Below are 22,297 nucleotides of genomic sequence, written 5' to 3' on the forward strand. Positions count from 1 at the left end.
GCATCACCATATCTCAGCAGACATGTATGATGCCGTAATCTCGAAGCAACAGAGAAACAGGTGCTATTCTCTTAGCACATCAGCTCCGTAGTCTCTTAGCTTACTTAACCCAACACTCTCCTCTCCAACTGCACCCCTACCCACACACCCCCACCCCCCACACCACCACCACCACCCCCTTCCCACCCCCCACAGCACCACCACCACCCCACCCCACCCCCTCTAGTGCACTTGGTTCCTAGAGTTCCTCCGCCTGTGAGGCTGCTGCCAGCAGTGATATGATAGTGGGGATAATGCCTCTAGCCACAGCAGGGTCCCAGCTCTGGCTGATCTCCTCCCGTCTGACCCAAGAACTAGGACAGCCCAGCAGCGGCGTGCCGCACAGCGCAGGGGCCTAACCAAGCAGAATATAATGAAATAATAACAACCGTAAATATATATTTAAAAAGGCGCTCCAGATATAGCCGGGAACACAGAGGTCCACTGCTTACGGTGGGGACAGGGCCTTGGCGGGGACAAGTCAACAGCGCGACAGCACAGAGGAGATAATCGTCACTGCAGAGGCTCCCGTTGTGAAGGAGCAGACGTTCATTAGGCGACACAGAAGGGCTGGATGCAGTGAGGCCTAAGCACACCGTGCACTGAGCAAGCGTGCTGCAGGAGAGCGGGCGGGAGGATTATTTTAGAGAACATTCTAGAAGCTCCTGCAGGAAACACCAAAGTACCGGCAGTGGAGCTCATCTTACACTTCAGTTCGTAACATTCTGTCAGTTAATGTTCCCCTGCTTAGAGGATCGGGGGGGGTTAACTTTTTGTACACTGGGAGTGATATACAGCAATCTTGTAGAGAGAGAGACTACAACATTGTACATTCACTGAAAATGTATTAAGTGAACCTACTAACTCGAGGACTGATGTGAAGATCACCTTGCTGCTCTTAAAGGTGCAATACAGCTGTTTCTGTTGTCAAGCAAGAAAAAACGCTTTCCTCTCTACTACACCAATGCAATGCTATAATGGCAATTCCAAAAAGCATTTTTTATTTTGCCAGCAGAAATAAAAACCTACATGTTGTACCTTTGCAGTATCCACCTTCCTACTATTCCTTGCAAGCACTGTTGGGACATTTCAAACAAGTGAGGCTATGAGCGAGATTAGCAAAAACTGAACCAGAACCAGAGCATTAAAAATAGTGGTCCCACTTAATCTTAAATCCACACGGGCACCACATACTGAGTAGTGCATTAGCTAACTATAATATATCTCAAAGGTATTCCTGTCATTCTTCATACAGGATGTAACACGTAGGGTAACGATAAGGTTTAGTGTCAATTAGTCACTTAATTCCATGGTAACACATACTGGCATGAGAAAACATGGCTTCATTTAATATGTATGTAAGTGCGCTGTGATACAGACACACTAGGACACAGTAAAGAGGACAGGATAGTTGTCTTTTCTGATAAGTTTTACAACCACAGCTGCACAGTTGTTATGCAAGTGCTCTCCTCAGACTGGTCTAAAAACTATTCTGCGAAAGTGATGATGACAGTAGTAGTTAATATGCCATGTAATGTTAAGATTCATAACATAATTATGCATGATTCATTAAGCACGTATGCTCACCCTGTATATATCGCTAATGATGATGATGATTATGTTCTTTATGGCAATGGAAATGGGAGTTCTGCAGTAAGAATCTCTGCCTATGTATTTCTGGAGATGAATAAATACAAAGAAATATCCAATGAATGAATGAATGAATGAATAATAGCGAAATAACAGAAACGCACACAAAAAAAAAAGACAGCAATGTCTTCCATTACTCTCGGACACGAGGCTGACAAAGCTGCGGGGTTTGGTGCTCTGTTGGGAAGTACAGTCGAAGGGTCCCCACAAAGAGAGAGCCGCAGTGGTGGGGCTGCAGCACTCAGCCATGAAAAAGATGGCTTGGCGAGAAATGAGAACATTCAGCTCTGCTCCGCCCCTGTAATACAGAGCTCCGAGCATGAAGAGGCCCGCAGCCTATGTGCACTTCTTAATAGGTGACAAGGCTGCACGTAATCTCCTTCTCACCTTTAGAGGCTGCGAAATGGGACGGCGCCGCTTTCCCCTTTTCAGAAAGCTCTCTGGGTATTCAGCAATGAGCAGAAGTGAGGCAACACCTATTTCAATGCAGAGACTCAGATGGAAACACAACACAGGCTCCACGTTTAAAGGTTTTTGAGCACAAACAGGATTTGCACTCCCCTTCCATTGCCTCTCTCTCTTGGCTTTGGCTGAATTCATAAATCCTTTCCCCATAGGAGAAGCGTGTGTGCTAACAGGTAAAGCCTTTAGGTCATGCTTACTGACCCACCGCACCAATGAGCTGGCCTCAGTAATGAACACACACTTGCGGGAGACCATTTATAGTACATGCTGACTTTATTGTGGCCATAATTTCTGAGAAGCCATTAGATCGTAACAATTATAGCCATAACTTACAAGTATCCCTTAACAGCTCTTTAAATGAGAACATATTACTTAATGGGTCATGGGAGCAGCTCATTCTCAAATACTGTGCGCGAGGCTGGCATAGCGAAGCATCGTCATGTGGCTGTGGCAACGGACCTAAAGTCAATCCAAACGATCCTGCCCTGTGTGGAGAGAGAGGCTAGGCTATCGGAGAGATTCATGCAGAACTCTCCTTTGTAGAGCAGTCTCGTGTGCTCTGTCAAAATCCCAGTCTGTCCAAAGCACCGCTATATCGTTCACTGCAAGGCAGCGCTCTTCCATCTTCCTTGTATGTGGGTGCGAAATCAATTTGGCGGTGGTTTTTATTGTGGTGTCCATTGATTGCAGGTGCACAGGACCTGTCTGCTGGCCGTGTACTACTGAAGGAAGAATAAAGGGAGCCAAGACACCTGTACCAGCTGCTCAATCAAGGCTGGGCATTATACAGCATGATAGCCTTGCATACAGTATGTGCCCTTGGGTGGCAATGTTCAAGGCAAAATATTATGGCGCTTTCTCTTATTTTGACACACACGCCATGCCTATTTGATTTGTTATGAGCTAAAGAGCCATGTTGTTAATCATGTTCATCCTTTAATTTAACCGACTTACCAGACTCCCATGCTGGGGTGTCTTATGTACTTTTTTTTTGAGATAACAATTAAGTTGTATCTTTCAAACACTCGGGAGGATGAAAAAAAGACATACACTGTCACTTAGATGAAAAGGATAAATCTACAAAAATAGGAAGAAAAAATAAAGAAAAAAAAAACGATTTTATGCCTCACAGCTCATAAAGTAGCTGACAGAGAGAATCTGAGGGCCCCTTGTCTGCGCAATCAGCCCCCGCGATAACCATCTGATTAGCAGTGCAGAACGGCCGCATGGGAGCAGAGGACAGCAATGAAGCCGTAATTTACTGCTGATGTCGGAGGCGCGGCAGATAGCGGGAGAGACGGCACCCAAAAAATCTCGGAGATGACAGTGCTCGGGACGAGGACGCGGGTGTGTGTGTGTGTGCGCGGTAATGGCCGCAGAGAGGGAAAAATTGACGCCCATTAGGGAGACTCGCTTGACATGTCGGAGAAAATATGATGTTGTTCCATAAAAACGCAAGACAAGTGATTGGGAGTAATCTCCTCCAGGCTGACAAAAGACTGATGCGATGCTGAACCAAAGGCTGAGAGTGGCTATCCTCGCGTAGGCTGCAGAGATAACATCCTACAGCTTTCACACTGTGGGAGAGGAGAAGAGACTCGACTTTGTTTACCTACTGAACTACCGAGTGACGTTCTGGGTCAGCTCACTGTATTCTCCGCATTGATTGGCCTTTCAAAAGCCAAAGTTTTCGTATTAGACATTTTTCCCTCTCTGAGGGCAAAAGCCTTTGTTTACTCCGGATCCTTTTCACAGCCTGCTGTTTGACAGGTTTTGAAACCTACTCGAAAGACAAAGACTTCATTCCTGACTCCGAGCGGAATGCTCCGGCAACAATGAGCAGCACAGGTGCAGAGAGGTGGTCCGCCGAGACACGGCATCGCCGCTGCAGTGTTTGCACAGATGGAACCGTGAACCCGACGCTCTCTCTCTCTTTCCGACTACAAAACACTCTCAGCAAGCGTTCAAAAGTGAAGGGAGCGGAACGCGAACGTCGGAAGCGGGCAACAATGAACGCCAAGGACATTTGCCCAGAACCTCAAAAACAGCCCTTGGTTACACAGGATGGACAGGGGCTCAACGGATATCCGCGTGGTGTGGCGTGTGGCGTGGCAACGTTCCACGTTGCCATGCCGGCCGCGGAGACAGATTAGCCCGTCACAGCTGTCAGTCTGCATCGGCTCAGCCGGGGCCCCTGACACGGGCACGCCATGTCCTACCCTAAAAGCCCCCTCAGACCTCCACTTGTATTTTTAGACGCCGGCACCTTGAGGCCACGATCCCGCCAGAAGGCTCTGGCTGGTGTGCGTCCCCTTTGCTTGACCGGGAGCGAGCCACACGCTTCGCGCACACACATTCTCTCTCTTTCTCTCTCTCTCTCTCTTGCTCTCTCTCTCTCTCTCTCTGAGAACCCACAATGTCTGTCCATGCATCTCTCTCTCTCTCTTTTGCTCTCTCTCTCTCTCTCTCTGAGAACCCACAATGTCTGTCCATGCATCTCTCTCTCTCCACAATGTCTGTCCATGCGTCTCTCTCTCTCTCTTGCTCTCTCTTTCCGAGAACCCACAATGTCTGTCCAGTGTCCATGCATCACCGGCATAATATGACAGTGCAGAGAGGCGAAGACATAAAAAAAAAAAAGAGTGAAGGCGAATATTGATGGCCCGAGCCGCTCACATATGAAATGGCTTAAAGCGTTATTAGAGAGGGGGGATGTATGATGGGAGATTTGGATGGTGGCAAGGCAATCCATCACTCAGATGGCACCGGCATTAAGATATACAGACCTGGCCAATATGCCAGGAACTTAAATGAGCTTAATGAGAAGTCAGCTTGGGATGTAATAGTCTCCACAGCTCCTCTGTGTACGTCCACCCACCCTAAACCCACAGCAGCTCACAGAGTAGAAATCCTCTAGAGTCGACTGTATGGATTTATGAACTAACATGGCTTTTAAGAGCAGGAGGTGGAACTAAGGTGATTTCGGCTGGGTCCTTTGGCTTGTCGCAGTAAAAAAACATGGCAAAGTTTTCTGACTAGCCAAACCTTGAATTATCCAGCTTCTGTGACAGAATGATGCCAGGCATTACAGTACAGTGAGCCTGGAGACGAATGCATTCAGGAGACTGAATAGCTACACGGGTCTCAAGGATGTTTTAGTTTCAGAGTGAGTGGGTGACATTGTTGCTATAGAGAGCAGGGTTTGGCTTCCCCACCAGAAAGACACGAGTCTGTGTTGATTTAAACACAGCTAATAACGAACAAGTTGGACAGAGGGACACATATTCAATCAGCACAAAAATGTCCCCAGCCACGAATTGTGTCCGCCTCAATGGTTTCAGTATTAAATTACTGATCCAGTAAGGGATACACACTTCTGTGGAGTTCTTAGGGGGGCATGTACCTATTAGCTAGCAATGCAGATGGCTGATTTGAGCTAAGCAGATGGCCAAGGCCACACTGTCACAATGTACAGTTACACTCGTATTTATTACCAGAAAGGAGGAAGCATCTATAGCGACACAATCAGAACAAAAATAGTGGTACATACATTTTAAATGATTAGTAATGATACAGCTAATGTGTGAACTCAAGCTTATTTCCGACAAATGCTTTTACTGTATTTCAGCAGAAATACATGGCCTATATTTGGAGGAGTTGAGTCACTGTTTTTCCTGAAAACACTGTTTTCACTGAGTAGACTTCTGAAAAGGTATGAATATGCATGATTTTGGATTAAACTGGTCTTTGTTACTGAATCAAAACAGCTGGGCAACACCAGCAATCACTCAGCTTGACTGTCCACACACACATTCAGTTACTCAATGCCACCACCATCACACTATTTACATTTTATTGTGGGACTCAATTAAGAACAGCACTAAATAACGACTCCGTGCTATAAAAGTGTTGAGATCTTGCTCAACTGAACTTTTACAAGCGGCCATAACCGCAAACACTTGTCTTACTCGCAACACTGACGGATAGTCAGATTCACCTCCCGTGACATTGGGAGTGAGAGGCGGGCTGACTGGTGCGGACTGGCGGTCTGCCGCAGTCCTTCATTGTGGTTGCTGTCTCATCCCTGATGATCGCACGCACACACACACACACACACACACACACACACACACACACACACTCACAGAGAGAGAGTGTGAGGCTTTAGAAAACAACAGCTGCTCTGAGCTACAGGAATATTGCTCATGTTGCAGAGAGTCAGTCGCTGCAGCGGTGGTGATCAAACATACTCTAATGTGCTGGGTGGGGTGAACATATTCAGAGTGTTGGGTGGTAGGTAAACAATAGCTGAGCCCATTGAAAAAAAAAAAAAAAAAAAAAAAGAAAAGCAAAGAATTTCAACTTCTTCTTTGATTGCTGGTGATTTCAGCTTAGCTGAAAACGCACACAGAGGGAAGGCAGTGTGTCTCGACTTAGAGTCTCAGTAAAATGACTGAGATGAGCACCACCTCTTAACATGACATGCAAACACACGAGCACACAGTCAAATCTGCACGCTGAGACACACAACAAGATGGCTACATTCCAAATGAGGAACTCACACAACAGTGTCTCTGCTGAGCACCTTGTGTGAGAACATCTGAAAAGCTAACATACCAGAAACAGAGTTGCCGCCCACGTACATTTGTTCCAGAGTTATTATTTATATAGCCGCTAATTTAGGCCTGCCAGTCACAGCACATGGAACCTCGTATTAATTCCAGTATTGCTGGCTACATATCACAAAAGATAATCATGATATGGCATGTGGGATGTGTAAATAAAACTGTCCACGCGTAGCACATGACACAGACACAAGCCTGTTTGATCATTGCTGTTAATTAGAGAATGTAGAATTAGCCTACAGTGCTATAATTACATGAGAAATAAATAATCATTTCTCCTGTGCAGTGTATTTTTGATCTAAGAACGATAGAATAACACTCCTGACCTATCCACAAGAGGCCTTACGTCAAAAGTGGGGGCAAATTCCACTTCCAAGTGAACAAACGGAGCGTGTTTGAGAGGCTTTTTTAAGCTAACGTTCTTTAAACATATTCTTTTTGATTCATTGTCTTTTAGGAGGCGCTTAGTTGAAAATGTACCATCGTTGGCAGGAACACTCCGATTTAGCTTTAGGCTCATGTTCAAAACATTCACGTTCAAGCCACTGAGTTAGCTTAGTCTGGTTATATGTATAACCACAAACAGCACATGTTTGTTCCTAAGCTCCGTAACAACATCTCTCATGAAGGTTTGCGACTTTACACAGCAAATAATAGCCCAAAAAACACTTAGCCTCCTTGCTAAATACCATAGGCATACTACTTCCGCTGCCGTTTTAACCCACCTTCTTTTACACAGTAGTGCCCAGAGGAAAAGGTGGATACTAGATGTGCCCAGCCACCTGACAACTTGCAGCTGGAAATAACCGCAAGAAGCTCCCATCAGGCTCGAAATAGCTCAAATTAATTGTATACGGCCATCAGGATGATGGATACATCCCCCCCCCCCCCCCCACACACACCCCCCAACCTTTCCCCTGCTGCCTTTCCAGTGCTCGGAAGGTGCCTTGGTGAAGCATCACTACCTGTGTCCAATCAGACCTGTAACCCTATCTTATCTCCGGACATGGGTTCCTGTCACATCCGCAGGTGATGAATGCTAATCACAGGCCTGGAGAGCAAAGGAGCAGGGAGCACCGGCACAGACTGAGCGAGAGGAAGGAGGAAGAGAGGAAGTTCTTTCTCTCCCTCTCTCTCTTTTTCTCTCTCTCCCTCTCTTTCACTCTCTCTCTCTCTCTCTCTCTCTCTCTATCAGTGTGCATCTTGCCGTGTTGCTTTTTGGCAGGGCTCTCTCGGGGTGCGGGGAGGACTTGCTGGTGACTGATAGGTGGCAGCCTGTGGAATAATTATGGCGGGGGCCCATTGGACGCGCGTCGGGTTTACACAACCTGACACGGCGCTGTCTCAATCACCCGCGCATTATTACAGCACCCTGTGGCACTGACATAAACTCTATGAAGACGCAACTGTTCAGTTGACGGAGAGAGAGCGGGGAGGAAGGAATAGAAATACACCAAGCGCGTCACGGTGTGTGGGTTTTAAACCCCCTAGCGCAGGATGAAGACAAAAAAAAAAAAAAGGTCAGCTGTTACACGGCGCCCTCGCTGTAAATCGGCAATGATGTCTGGCTTTGATTACCAACAAGCAATTAGTGGAGATTTTGCCTCCTACAGTGAGTTTTTTTGTAGATCTATTTATGAACACTGTGACAGAAATGAAGCATCTGCTCAAACGGCAGGACGGCGAGGACCAGAGCTGGGTAGGCAGGCACGCGGTGAAGGCATTGACAGTTTCCAACAAAAGGGCCCCAGAAAAGAATGCTTCAGTGAGTCACTCTCATACATCTTAGCGTTCCAAAAAACCCCGCTATTGAGCTGTGGCGTGCAGGCGTTAGCACAGGCACACACACACACACACGCGCACACACACACACATGCACACACACACACACACACGCACACACACACACACACACACACACACACACGCACACACACACACACACACCCCATCACCGTCACCGGCACCTCTCAGTCTCTCCATCACTCAAGGACAGCCGCACGTTTTCGCCGTCTATTGTCAGCAAGCTGACAGGAGGGGATAATTGAAGCTGTCAAATTTTGGTTGTACCATGCTTCAACTGCACATTTGTCCACGCTTCTGTCTCTCTGTCTGTCTGTCTCTCTGTCTTCCTGTCTGTCTCTCACTCTCTCTGTCTCACACGCTCTGCCTTGATGAACATCCACAGTGACATCCTAGTGTGCTGGGTTCAGTCTTGCCAATAAATGGAGCACTATTTAACAGTTTGCCTTGCCAAGACAGAAGCCAGTAGGGTCAAGAAAATCAATAGCTGAAGAGTCCATTAAGACCAAAGGTTTCCAAGATTCCAAGGTTCCAAGGCTATACACAACGGGCTATGCAATTTTTAACAGCTTGGGTGATTGCGATGAAGTATAAATGTGGAAAGAGGCAAGGAGGCATTGTGCTGTATACAATATGCTTCTCTTGTGATGCAAAATTCAGAAACAAAGCGATAGAAATATTGTGTACTCACGTTGTCTGTTCTGAGCTTCTTAGCTGGGCAACCTCCATCCACTGGGTGTAACATGTAATACAGGCGGACTTTATTTGCATGTTTTCGGCTCTGGAAAGACAAATACAAAGAAAACGACTTTAAAAAAAGAGAGATATTTCATCCAGAAAGAGGACATGATATCATATTACTCATCGCATCATCTCATGTCACTTTCCATTAAGTTTCTCTTTATAATTAGAATTCGCCAACAAACTGTGAGATGGACAACTGATCAAATAATAGTCTAATAATAATATTTTCTTATAAATGAAACATCTAATGTTTCCCTTTATCAGATCCATGCTGCTAAAGGCTAACATCAGTGGCACCAGTGAAAATTGCCGTGGCCTTCCATAAACTAAATTATGGGCTAGTAGATCTCAAGATCAGTAGATTGCCTACGGTTTCAAAAACCTGATTGATATTTAATGAGAAAAAAAACCTGGAGAGGGATATTTTTAAAAAGTTAATTAAAAATACCACTTCACAAACACTGAATTTGCTTTGTTGATTGATCTGTTTGCTATTCATCTGTTTCCAATGAATGTGCTTCCTAAGCTCAAAAACACTTTGCTAAACTAATGAAACACACAATGAACTAACTAATGAACACAGAAGTGGCTGGTCCCTGATGACAAACACACCTCTGGTGCTTGGCCCTTAACTAGCACTACTGGTGTTGTTAATAGAGTGCAGGGAGCACATCACAAAGCCATTGATTCCTCTGCTTTGACAGGAGAGGCACTCTCAGAGCAAGAGAGAATTGATTCCCTGTTCAGTTTATCTCAAATCATGCCATTTGACAGTGGGTGTACAGGATTGTGTTTCCTGATGAAAAGGGAGAAAAGGGGGGAAGTCAAAAAAGAGAAAGTCGTAGAGAAGAGAGAGAGAGAGAGAAGTGAGAAGGGAGAGCAAAGAGATGGAGCATTGATTTCTCAAGAAAGATTGTTTTCTTTCCACATCTCTGTAGACCATGATGGTGGCATTTGGATACTTTTAGTGGAACAGTGGGAAGTTGCCAACTGAAATGACAAACGCACAAGTGTTGTCAGATTAAATGGGGAGGTTGTTTCTGTGAAATCTTTGTGTCTCTCGGGAACCCGTTTTTGAGGCTGTGCCACTGAGCTCTCAGGTCTGTGAAGTGAGAAATACAGAGTGAGCGTCCACTAGCCACCAGTATCATTGAAGCTACAGATATGGATAATCAAACCGGAAGGAAATGAACTCAAGAGCCTTCTTTTTCCTGGCCCTGAGTTTTAAAGACTGTTTACCCCCTGCACTCAGCCACTTTTGACAGTTCTCGGTAGCCTAATTAAAGCTCCACTACTGAATTTGAAGCATACAACACAGATGGGCAGACAAAGAGCAGCCAAATGTAAAAACAAAACAAAACAAAACAAAACAAAACTCTACAGCATAGAGATCTTTTTTTTTTATGCCAGGATCCGGCTTGCCAAATATGGCTGTGCAGTGCTAAATGAGGCTTTCAGTGACGGGTATTTTTGGCATTGGCCTAACTAGGCCCTCTGAGGTAACGGACTGGGCCCCTGGCAATGTGAATGTGATCATATGAAACCGCTAATGGTGCATTCAACTGTAGCGCGTCTGAACAGGGCGCTCTTTTATATGCTGAGTATCGGCCCACTGAAATCGACCTGATGGCTTTACAGCAGCGCATATAAGGCAGACTGCAGTGTGCAGCCAGAGTGAACCTGTATAAAACAGGCAGGAGTCATAACAGGTGTGGGGGTATATACTGTAGGAGCATTCGAGGTTAACACCCACATTCTGAGGAGTCAAATTCTGAAAATGTGGAGGGGACCTGGGGGACTTTTGAGAAGGGGAGGAAAATTCTGTATAAAAGGCAGTCCTGACAGGGATGTCATCAGCAATGATACATCCCACAGGGTAGAGCCAATGAAGCCAGAAATGCCACAGGGTGGAGATGGTCCCTTGTTGGGCAAGAAAAGTGATTTTCATTGGAGTCTGTGTGTCTGTGTATATGTGTGTGTGTGTGTGTGTGTGTGTGTGTTTGTGTGTCTCTGTGACCACTGCTGCTAGAAGATTAGATCCAGAGACCTTAGTGGTCAGTTTTGTGACAGAAATGACACTAAATGATAGCCGCGGCATGAGGGCTCCGAGTGTGAGGCTGAATGGCAGTCCGCCCGGCATGAGAGCGAAAGATCGGAAATTGAGGAAAAATCCATTTCAGATTACCGGCACGCCGACCAATCGGCCAGAGAGTAATGGCCCCTTTGGCAGCTCTCTCAAGGTCAAAAAGATATCCCCAATCGCCCAACTCTATCTCCACACTCGGCAAACGTAACATAACAGCACTCTCCATTTCAAAGTGAGGACTCTCGTATGTACTTGTGTGCGTCCGTCGAGGGGGAGGTCCTCAACATGAGGTGAACGTTTTTTTTTTTAAAACTACGCCACCCCTCGACCCCTCACGGGACTGGAGAGGTCTGATGTCACTTATTATGTCAAGCTTGTTCTGCCCCGAGGAGAGGTCAGCGAAAGTGTCAGGGCAAAAGGCTAGCTGTCACGTCGGGGGACACGAGCACTGCTACTTACAGCGGATTTGGCTTCACACCTCACCGTTTCTGTTAGAGTGTGATATTCCGTAATGTGGGAAATGAAAGAGCAAATTTCTGCTTTGATCTCCCAACACGCAGGGGCTAGGCAGTGGCAACTTCAAAGCCGAGCTGAAGCCAAAATAAAGACTGAATGTCGAGACTCATTACAATGTCACAAAAACAGGACACTTACATGCAGATACGTATTCAGACGGCTTCTCTTTGATGTGTCACAGTACAGTTCTATGTTCTTGTTGGCAATCATTCAACGTTCAACAGCCCATAATAGTACAGAGAAAAATGACTACATGCAAGTGCAAAGGATGCCACATTGGCTAAAGGAACCCTGGAACATCACATTTCGATATTCTTATAGGTTTTAGGGCAGTTTGATTGGATCGCTCTTGGGCAATCAGAGACACTAGTCCTGAATCCAAATGTGATTTGTCTTGATTGCATGCTCTGGATCACAGCATGCTTGCAGGTGAACCTCAACATAGAGGCGGACATGAAGACCTGTGCAAGCTACAGACCAGGCTTTCTCCAGGAATGTCACTGGATTTGGCTGCAATCACCTATCGCCTTAGCAACGTTGACCAGTCTCTGTCCTGCTGTCAAGCGTGACCATAGCTTGACTCTTCCAGCACAAGAGTTTTCAGCAGAGATAGTGAGTCAAGCGATGATAAGCTCTGCCTGGGTTTCATCAAACACAACACTCAAGGCCAAGCCCTGAGAATTCAATTAGTGTCTTACAAAACAAGAGAGAATCTCCATCCCCATATCAGAGTTTACAACACACCACCTCGTAAAAGTTAGGAAGTCAATTACCATATACTGTAGCTCTATAAGGAATGACCTCCATTTCAGTCTTTTAAACAAGACAACAATACAACAACAATTTTCTGTACTTCCAGAAAATCCCCACACCCTTCCCAATCTAAAGAGTGGCCACCAGACCAGAGAAAGGATAAAGGGCTCTTGGTCAAATGTTGTGGTCACTCTGCTATAGCAGCCCATAGTTCATGGCAGGTCAAAGTGAAGGCCTCTATGCGTCCTGCTTCATTCAATTCTATAAAAGTGTTTCAACACCACTGGTCATACCAGACAAGATTCCTATCTGGAGGTATATGGAGAGAGTATTGGACTACATGGTTAAGATGAACAGTGAATTATGGGACCTGAACGGCACAGCCTTTCTAACCTTTGTTCAAGCAGTTGAAATACCTCCGATGACTTCAAGAGGCATCTCACGGACATCAAACAGCATTGCTCAATTACACACAATGGAATGTCTGATTGTTCAAGGAAATAAAGGATTCCCATAGTAAACTTCAAATGAATTTGTACATTTTTAAAACACACACTGCGGATATGGAGTGTAGATCAGACAAAAATCAGTACATTCTCTGCAGCCACTTACATAATGGCTTCACATTAAAGGACAGCAGTGATCCTCAGTGGATCTGACATATATAATGATGGTGATCAAATTGCTGAAGTACTGACACACACATATTTCTAATCTCCTTATAGGTATTGGTGAAAAAAAAAAAACCACTAAATCTTATCACTGTTGTAAATCAAAGCTATACAGAGTGTGACAATAAAACCTGGCTCATATACATTGATTCATTATCCTGAGTATACTGTAGATACACACATATACTGTGCTTTTCATATCCTGCCACAGGTTTTAATAGATTAAGCTACCCAGGCAGCAAACTGTCCCAGTTGCTGCTCTAGCGAGCCACGGGATGCTATGGCATTAGAATGCAGGCTATTATAGGCAAAGCACTAATTGGTGTGACATGGGCCGAGTGCCTTCACGCTATGAATCCTTTGGAAGTGCCACGGTCATAAAGCATAGTCCTTTTTAATAACACTAAAATGTCAACAGAGAAGGCCACAACAGAATGTCTTGTCTAAACCCACTGTTCAAAACAAATGTATACAGAGGGCCACAAACAACAACGTTAGAAGTACTGTTGGAAATATTACGCACATGTAAGGAAGTACAGAATACAGCAAACATTACACTTTCATATGCAGGTAGTTGGAGTATGATTACCTGACTAAGGTAATGGAGCACCAATCTAACTATTTATGCAAGGCTATGAGAAGATGAGCAGTATTTTACAGTAAAAGATAAGATAACAAAAGAATACATATTCCATCTGTTCTGGGGATTTGAATGCAAACAAACTGAAGACTTCAGTCAACGTTTCTGTATGTTTGCCCTGACTAGACAACAAATAACATATTCAAAAATCTGTTTTTATCTGGAGGTGCGCACTGAATACACAATGCATGAATTATCGATGGAGTTAATGACTAACAACATCGCTTGAAAACTAAACACAACCTAACATTTTGACAGCCTTCATCTGGAAAGGCACATAAGTGAAAAGTAAACATGTTATGATAAATACATGTCACAGCCTTAGCACGATGAAAGCACAGAGGGCTGCGCCTCGCTGCCAGTTGTTGTTCTCCTGTTCTTCCAGGGCATTGTCAATTGCAATTTAACGCATGGCTACACCGCCAACCACTTTTTACATTAAGTATCTCCAGAATGCTTGAAAAGGACAGGTTGCACTGTATCAGGCACAACACAGAGGCTGGTAGGAAATTTGGGAATGATTTAATTTGTTTGACAAGTAGAATCTGCGCGGAGAGAGGATGGTGCGATTAGCAATGGCACGGAGCAGGGGGAGCCAGACTGGAGGAGTGACAAGAGACTGACAAGGAGTGATACGTCACCCTCCTGCAGTCAATATGGCTGCCATGATGTCTCCTCAGCCTATTCACACATCTTTTTTTTTTTTTACTGCCCTGGAAAAATCTAAAATCATGTCGACAACCCCTGCTGCTGCATCAGAGCTCAAACAAGACAAAGACACAACGCACGAGGAACACTGCAGTAAGTATCAAAGCTGAAAACACACACACGCACGCACGCACGCACGCACGCACGCACGCACGCACGCACGCACGCACGCACGCACGCACGCACGCACGCACGCACGCACACACACACACACACACACACACACACACACACACACACACACACACACACACACACACAGACACACAGACACACACACACACACGCACGCAGAGCAGAACTCAAAGTCACATCCCTGCCGAACGTGTCCGCTGCCGCCACCAGCTCCGCCAACATGCGATCATACGGTGTGTCTCACTTTTTGAAATGCCATTCAGTGCTTCTCCTCGTTCTGGAGCAGGCAGACAAATACGCACACACACACACACACACACACAGCAGCCTACCGTGCGCTGCTGAGTGGGATCTCAGATAGGGGCCAACAGCGCCTTGGCAGGAGCCCCTGTACTGTGCAGCCGGCAGAGCACTAGACAATAGGGACACGCATCCGCGGACATTTGACAGAGTGTTGTCACAAAAACTGGGCCACCACAGCGAGAGCCACTCGCTCTTTTTTTAAAAAAAAACCCACCAAAACTAAATCCATTTCCACCAAAGGAAGGGAAGAAACACGGCAGAGAAACTCATGCCGCTGAACTGCTAACGAGCCTGTTCCACTTCTGTTAACTTTATTCTAACAGGACAGCAGTAAAGACTATAAACACTGCAGGTGAAATCAATAGAATGTATTAGAATTGCAATTATATCAATTAAATTAAATTAAATTAATCTTTCATTGGCTTCAGAAGAAACTAAATATCATATAGCATATAGAGATGATTAGTTGGCATTAAAATGTCTACTGTAAGTAGCTTACTTTTGTGAAAATGTGGACATAGACCTTTTAGGGACATACACTAGCGAGCATATACAGTAGGATATATGGATTCTGATAAAATCCATTAATGTTAAAGAACGGAATGTTACACTCTTCATAAATAACACAATCTGCCCCAGCTTCAGTCATACTTACAGACTTAATGTGCTGCTCCTCGGCCATAACAACCTGACCTTGACTAGCCAGAGATGGAGGTGCTCTCACCCAGTCAAGCAACACTCCCTCAAGCAGGGAAGCTGCTCTTCCATGGTACGTCTCAGTGGGCTTTTGGAAGCTCTCAGGCTATGTGAAAATACCTTTTATTTTAAGTGCTACACATCCAACTCCAAATACGAACAGGCATACTCCTAAGTCAACGCGCATTTTTACTCAGTGACAAGCTCATACTGTATAAGGCCAGAGTCTAAATGACTGCATGCACTGCTCCGTTACGAACCTATAAATTAAAAAACAAAACTGTCCTCAAACACGAGCTAAATACCCTCATCTGTCAGCTTCACTGTGTCTTCAGGGGGGTCGTTCATTTAAAAGCATCTCATCTGTAAAGATGTAATGCTATAAACTGTGATGAAAAATCAAATCAATTAATTAGAAGGAATCCAAGCACAAAGTCTTCCTCTGGCTCTTGAAACCTGCAGTGTGTGTGCAACACTCCACAAATGAACTCTGCTAGGAGTGCAGGTGTCCATATTAATGCTCAGCTTTCACTTTGTAATGAAATAAATGAAGGCTCCCGTCACACTCTGGGATTATTAAAATGGCAAGTTTCCCCTTCGTTTGACAACGCCCTGACAACACACCTTATTCTAATTCCCCAAGGCCGCAGATGCCTTTTGTTCTGCCCATGAGGAGTCTCATCATGCATTTTGTTCAGAAGTGTCTAACTTCATCGGCTTTAATGACGTTCTATCAAAAAACACATTTGCAACCTGAGCATCCGTTCTGAAGAGCAGCATGTTAAAAGTTAGCATGAAACGTGGCTGATTGCTTTAATGGAAGACACACAATATGTTTACATCTGCATTTACTGTGCGCTTATCAACAATGGATGGAATCTCCTGGTAACTGGAGTTCCAAGTGAGAGACAAACCATGTCATCATCAATAGGATGTAGATATCTTATGGAATACTGCAACTTTCCCAGGCCACGTGCAAGTGAGGCCCAAGAACATTCAAGATAAAGACTAAGACCGAAAGGCTGTCAGAATTAGCTGACAACATAGAATGAAAGAAGACTTAAGGCACCATGATTCAACATGTTTTAAATGAGTTACAGTGATTCCCTGTGTTATTATTAGCTGCAATGTGTATAAACCGCAGGGCAGTGTTTTATGCAAGTTAAAAGAAACAAAACCATATTAATACCATATTAACTGCCCCCATGTATTAGCCTCATAGCTGAAGAAATTTAGCAAAATCTATAAGCCGCAGCTAATAGTTGGGAAATTACGGTACATGTAATTCTGTAGATTATTAATAACTAGTGCAGTGCCCGTGCAAACAATTTTTTCCAAGAAACGTGTTGCCCAATGACGTTGATGCAGGTAGATCATGTTAGATTGGTGATGATGTAGAATCAGGCCCGTGCAGTAAGAGCTTTTTACTCTCTTTGCAAAGTAAAAAAAGTGAAGGGGAAAGGCGTTTGAGTTGCAGAGCTGGCTATTAGACACATTACATTGCCGTGCGTTTTTGCTGTTGTTGGGAAATGATAGCCTAAAGCTAACCGCATGCATGGCCCGTCTATGCCATGGCCATGCCAGTGCTATGAAGCGCTAGGCAACCGCGGTTGTTGATGAGTAGCCTATGCAACGTTACGTGACTTTGACAGCCTGCTTACCAATTGCACATGGGTGCATGTGTGTTGGACTCAGCATGTTTATCCAACATGAACAATCTTGAAACGGTCCGTTGTTTACGTGAGACATCGTAATTTCCATGAATGGCAACACGTGAGTTTGTCAGCAAAATGGGCTTTTTTTGTTTCTATGCTGTAGTAAATGAGAGTGAGGGGGAGTGGCTAGTGCGGCGAGCGGTAGAATTGTGGGATTGCGGTAGAGTTGTATTTCGCTTAATTTAACGATATCTTTGCCATTTGTTGTCCAACAACGACCAAACTTCGCACTGCACTCACGCATGTCATTAGCAATACCTGTGGCAAATTTTAGGTCAGTCGGATGAGCGGTTCGAGAGTTATGCGTGGAACACACAGACAGAATGACACACAGACAGACGTTCCTTGCATTAATAGATAGATTATCTTCATAGCTTTTGAATAACACTTCCATTGACTTGCATTTAAGACATGGTAGTACAAATAAAATAGAAGTGGTATTACAAGAGAGCTACACAGGTGCAACCGGGTTAGCATGCTAACTTTAGAGGATCGCTGAGCAACGTTAAGTATAGCTGTCTTCATGTAAAAAAATGATTGTGTCTTCACACACATTTTTGGATGCTTTAAACTGAAATAACTACTAGGGCTCAATGTGAACTTTCAAAAGTGGTTAAAAGTGGTTGCCAGCCTGGCAACCAGGCAAGAGGTTTTGATTGCCAAAGCCCACCAAATCTGGTTGCCACTTGTAACAATTTGGTAGCCAAGGGAAACTGGGCAACCATTAATGTCGAGCCCTGTTATTAACTACATATGGCACCTTTACCTGGACTCTGATTAATTTCCTGATTAATTAGTAATTAATCCTTTAAATTAATAATTCCCTGATTCATTTATTACTGGCATACTTAATTTGGGTCTAATGTGCTCAATTTATCTTCCCTTACTTATACTTTCCATATACCGGTACTGTGCGTATGCCGTGTGGATACATCTCCAAAATATTTATTAGTCTGAACACTATTCCTAAAACTGTAAATTAATTTCAACTGAATTAATTTAATTTCAGAACCTATATGTAATGCAAAGCAGGTAATTACTTGCCCTCCCATTGCAGGGACTAATGACACTTACATGTAAAGAGTCATTGGTCACATGATCCAACTCGAGAGCACAGCCACCTTGAAAAGGCTCTGCTAATACATTCTCACGACTGTTTTAATACCACGCTTCATTTTAGCATCCAAATAATTCATCTGACAGCTTTTACATTTCATGAAAGGGTTTTGAAACCCATGCTGATGAACCAGTAGCACAGCAGGGGGTTTCTTTTACAATTAGACACCCAACCCTGATACTGTATAAAGAAAAAAAAGTCTCAAATTTGATTCAAGAGCCAAAGAACACACCATCATTTGGATGCTAATACTGTATGCTGCTTTGCGAGAGCCGGTGACTCCTATATGACATTTATGCTCTGGCCTCATGAGGAATCTGCGGCCAGAGCGAAGGTGACATTTATGGGCTCCCTAAGCATGTTCATCAGCATCAAATTAGTCGGCGTCCTACACAGAAGGCCCGGCCAATGATCTGAACATGGACAGAGATTGGGGCCACAAAGGTCACGGAACAAATATGTTATTGAGTCATTTCTCATCAGGATGAGCCAGAGCCTCTTCCCCCCTGCCCCTCCGCCTCTCCGAACGTGGCGGTCAGGGAGTGTTCCTGAAAAAAAACCTCCACCGACCTCCTGCGAAAGCTACGCCAGTGTCACTGGGAACACATCCCTCTCCGCGGAAGCGTTCACGATGTTCATCCTGACCATTACGGGGTTTATTTGAGGAAAGATAAAGAGATTGCCAAGTTCCAGGGATATACTGTTCCAGGGATATATACGTATGGCGTGTGGATGCATCTCCAGGTGTGGGGTCCAGGTAGCTTCTCCCGTGCTTTAAGAACAGACCGATACGATCCAGGCCTAGCACATAACACTCCGAGTCTACAGTCTGCCATTTGGCGTGAACATCCTGTCAACACGTCAAGCCAACCCTGTCTGATCAGCCCACCGTCTGGTAGACACTGTGCTGTGCACATTTGAAAAGGAGCCTGACAAGTCTGTTGGATTTCTTTACCTCCTAATTATACCATACAATGAATAGAATGGGTGCAGTGTTGGATGTCTGAAGTGCAAACTAAATATTTTCTAGCGCCCGTAAAACTCGGTGCAGCTTGTGTTCTCTGTCATTCAGACAGCTTCAGTGCTCATTTTCACTCTCCAGCACAAACTCCTTCAGAAGACAAATGCTCTCTCCCTCTCTCTCTCTCTCTCTCTCTCTCTCTCTCTCTCTCTCTGTGTGCATGTATGGCAGGGGCATGGGGGGGGGCTTCATTAGACAGTGTCCTCAGATATCATTATAATCGCTCCATTCTTTCACCTAACTGTTCCCATTTTCGGGACTGTGATTGAAACAGTCTTGCACCCTAATGGATTTGGACGGGACACACCATTGATTATGCTGCCCAAACGCTTCATCTTTCAAGGACAGTAAACAATGACACTTTGATTAAGAGCTGAAATGCATGAGCTGTATAACTCCCGCGCGCCCGCTCCCACTTTAGATTTTCCGACTCAGTGCCCTCCTAGGTCAACCCACAGCGGGCAGGCGGGGGCACATCAGCTATAGGAGCGGGCCGATCAATACATCCTCTATAGTCCTTCATCATGAACTATTTATTTTTTTTCAAATGGTTAAGGCGAAGGGAACCGCCCCCTCCCAAACACACCAGAAGGACAGACGGGGACAATAACCGTGGATCCCAGGTGGGACCCGAGTCTCCCGGGAACCCATTTCCTTAATCATGGTGACGCAACCACTGTAGTCCTGATGAAGAGCGGTGTCACTTGAGCTAACCATTGCCTACGGAATATCAATGGTCTGGCGAGGCCAGGGAAACGCCGTTTCGAATAAAAACAGCTGTCCTCAGCGGTACATCCGGGAAGCAAGGCCTCAATATCATGGGCTAACATAGTTCCAAAATCAATTTATTCCCCAGTGAACGAGGGGGGGAAAAAAGCACATATCTGACCTCCTGAGGTCAGCCGCTGTTGTCCTGCTCCTGGCACAGCGCGGCACAATCTATGACCGCACCGTTGTCTTGATAATAGGAAGAGACACACTTGACATCTAATTATATCTGATATGAATTAGCACGGCCTGGCCCCCAGTGCAGCGCAAAGGTCTGAAAGCGGGGCAGCGATCGCAAGGACAGGTCGGGAGATGGCGGCCAGGGGAAAGAGAACTAGGTCACCATGATCGCGCAGTGCGTCGCGGAGACGAGGGGGTTTGTCCTTGACGGTCGATGATATCACCCTGACCAAGCGGGAGATACGAAGCTCCCCTCTGGTCACCCTGGTCCCCTCTCTCTCTCTCCTCTCTGGTCCTCATGCATATGCAGCAGCGGAGGGCACTGGATCCGAGAGTCGAGTGATCCTAGGCTACAAACACACTGGCTACAGGCAAGGAGAGACAGAGGGGTGTGTGAGTGAGTGTGTGTGTGTGTGTGTGTGTGTGTGTGTGTGTGTGTGTGTGTGTAGAGGGGGGGCTGTGAGGAGGTTGTGGGCTATGTCCTCTTCCTAACGGATGCTTCTTGACTCTGACACTACTGGTATGACAGAGTTCCTGTGTGGCCAATAGGCAGCAAAATATAGTATATCACAAATTACATTTTAGCCTCGGGCACAATAGTTAAACTATTAATGTATATAATTTGTAAGACATGTCTCATAACTTACACACACACACACACACACACACACACACACACACACACACACACACACACACACACACACACACATACAGTATATATAGTCTTGAAAATGAGCAGTCTATTCAGTCAGTTTTTTCATTGACGTTGGCCACAAAGCACAAGTGTACAGAATTTAGATAAAAAATAAACAGCTAAATAGGAGTAAACACTCCATACAGAAAGATGAGAGGCCCTCTCTCAAGCGTCTACTCAACATTTGCACACGGCAGGTCAGGGTGAGCATATTGTCTAATTGCAGATCATTTTGAACGCATTTCACAGATAAACACAAAAAAAATATTAAAAGCACTAGGCCAACTTTTCCAACATCAAAACTAATGCTTCTGGACATAGGCTTAAAATTTGATGGCTTAGAAGTAGACACTTCGAGCTCATTGAAATGGAAAACCCATCCAAAGCATTAAGCACAAAATGTGACCCGTCCTGGCCTCATCAAGAGCTGACACTATGAAACACTGTACATATTCAATGGCAATGATGTATTCTACTTTGTGAGACAGACACTTTGAATTTGACACCAAAGGTCTTTAATCCAGGTCTCATTAGGCAAAAAAGAGGTCTCTCCAAAGTGCAGCTTCGATTTTCAAAGGCTTCTGATAAATCCCTGATGTCTGGCATTTGGCGGCGACCACGGAATGAGCAGCAGCCGTGGCAGACGGTAACCTGAACTTTAATCCGAGCCACATCTCAACTAAATAAGGTCCTCCAAATGTCTGCCAAAAAACCTCAGTCTGCAGCCAGGGACACCTGAGACCAGGGCTCCTGGAGAAGGTGTAAGCGCCATCTGAGGAAGCAGGTCTGGGCCGCCACAGGCCTGCCCCCCCCCCCCCCCCCCGACCTCCCTACCACCACCCTTCCCCCCCACCCCCCTCCACTGAATCTTGTTCAGCGCCGCCGCTGTCGTCACAACGGCCCAAACATGTCAGATAGAGTTAGTGGAGGGGAGGCAGATGCTACGGAGATGGAGCGCAGACAAG

General features: G+C 45.2%; 1 protein-coding gene across 1 annotated transcript in view; it reads right to left on the minus strand.

Moving 5' to 3' along the window:
* Positions 1-22,297, minus strand: part of zmat4a (zinc finger, matrin-type 4a) — an 80,394-nt gene that overhangs the window by 42,129 nt on the left and 15,968 nt on the right. Inside the window, exon 4 of the mRNA XM_062544036.1 lies at positions 9,274-9,363. Within this exon, the coding sequence (XP_062400020.1) occupies positions 9,274-9,363 (90 nt within the window). The remainder of the gene's footprint in view (positions 1-9,273; positions 9,364-22,297) is intronic.

The sequence above is a fragment of the Sardina pilchardus genome, chromosome 8, assembly GCF_963854185.1.
Source record: "Sardina pilchardus chromosome 8, fSarPil1.1, whole genome shotgun sequence".
NCBI classification, from domain to species: domain Eukaryota; kingdom Metazoa; phylum Chordata; class Actinopteri; order Clupeiformes; family Clupeidae; genus Sardina; species Sardina pilchardus.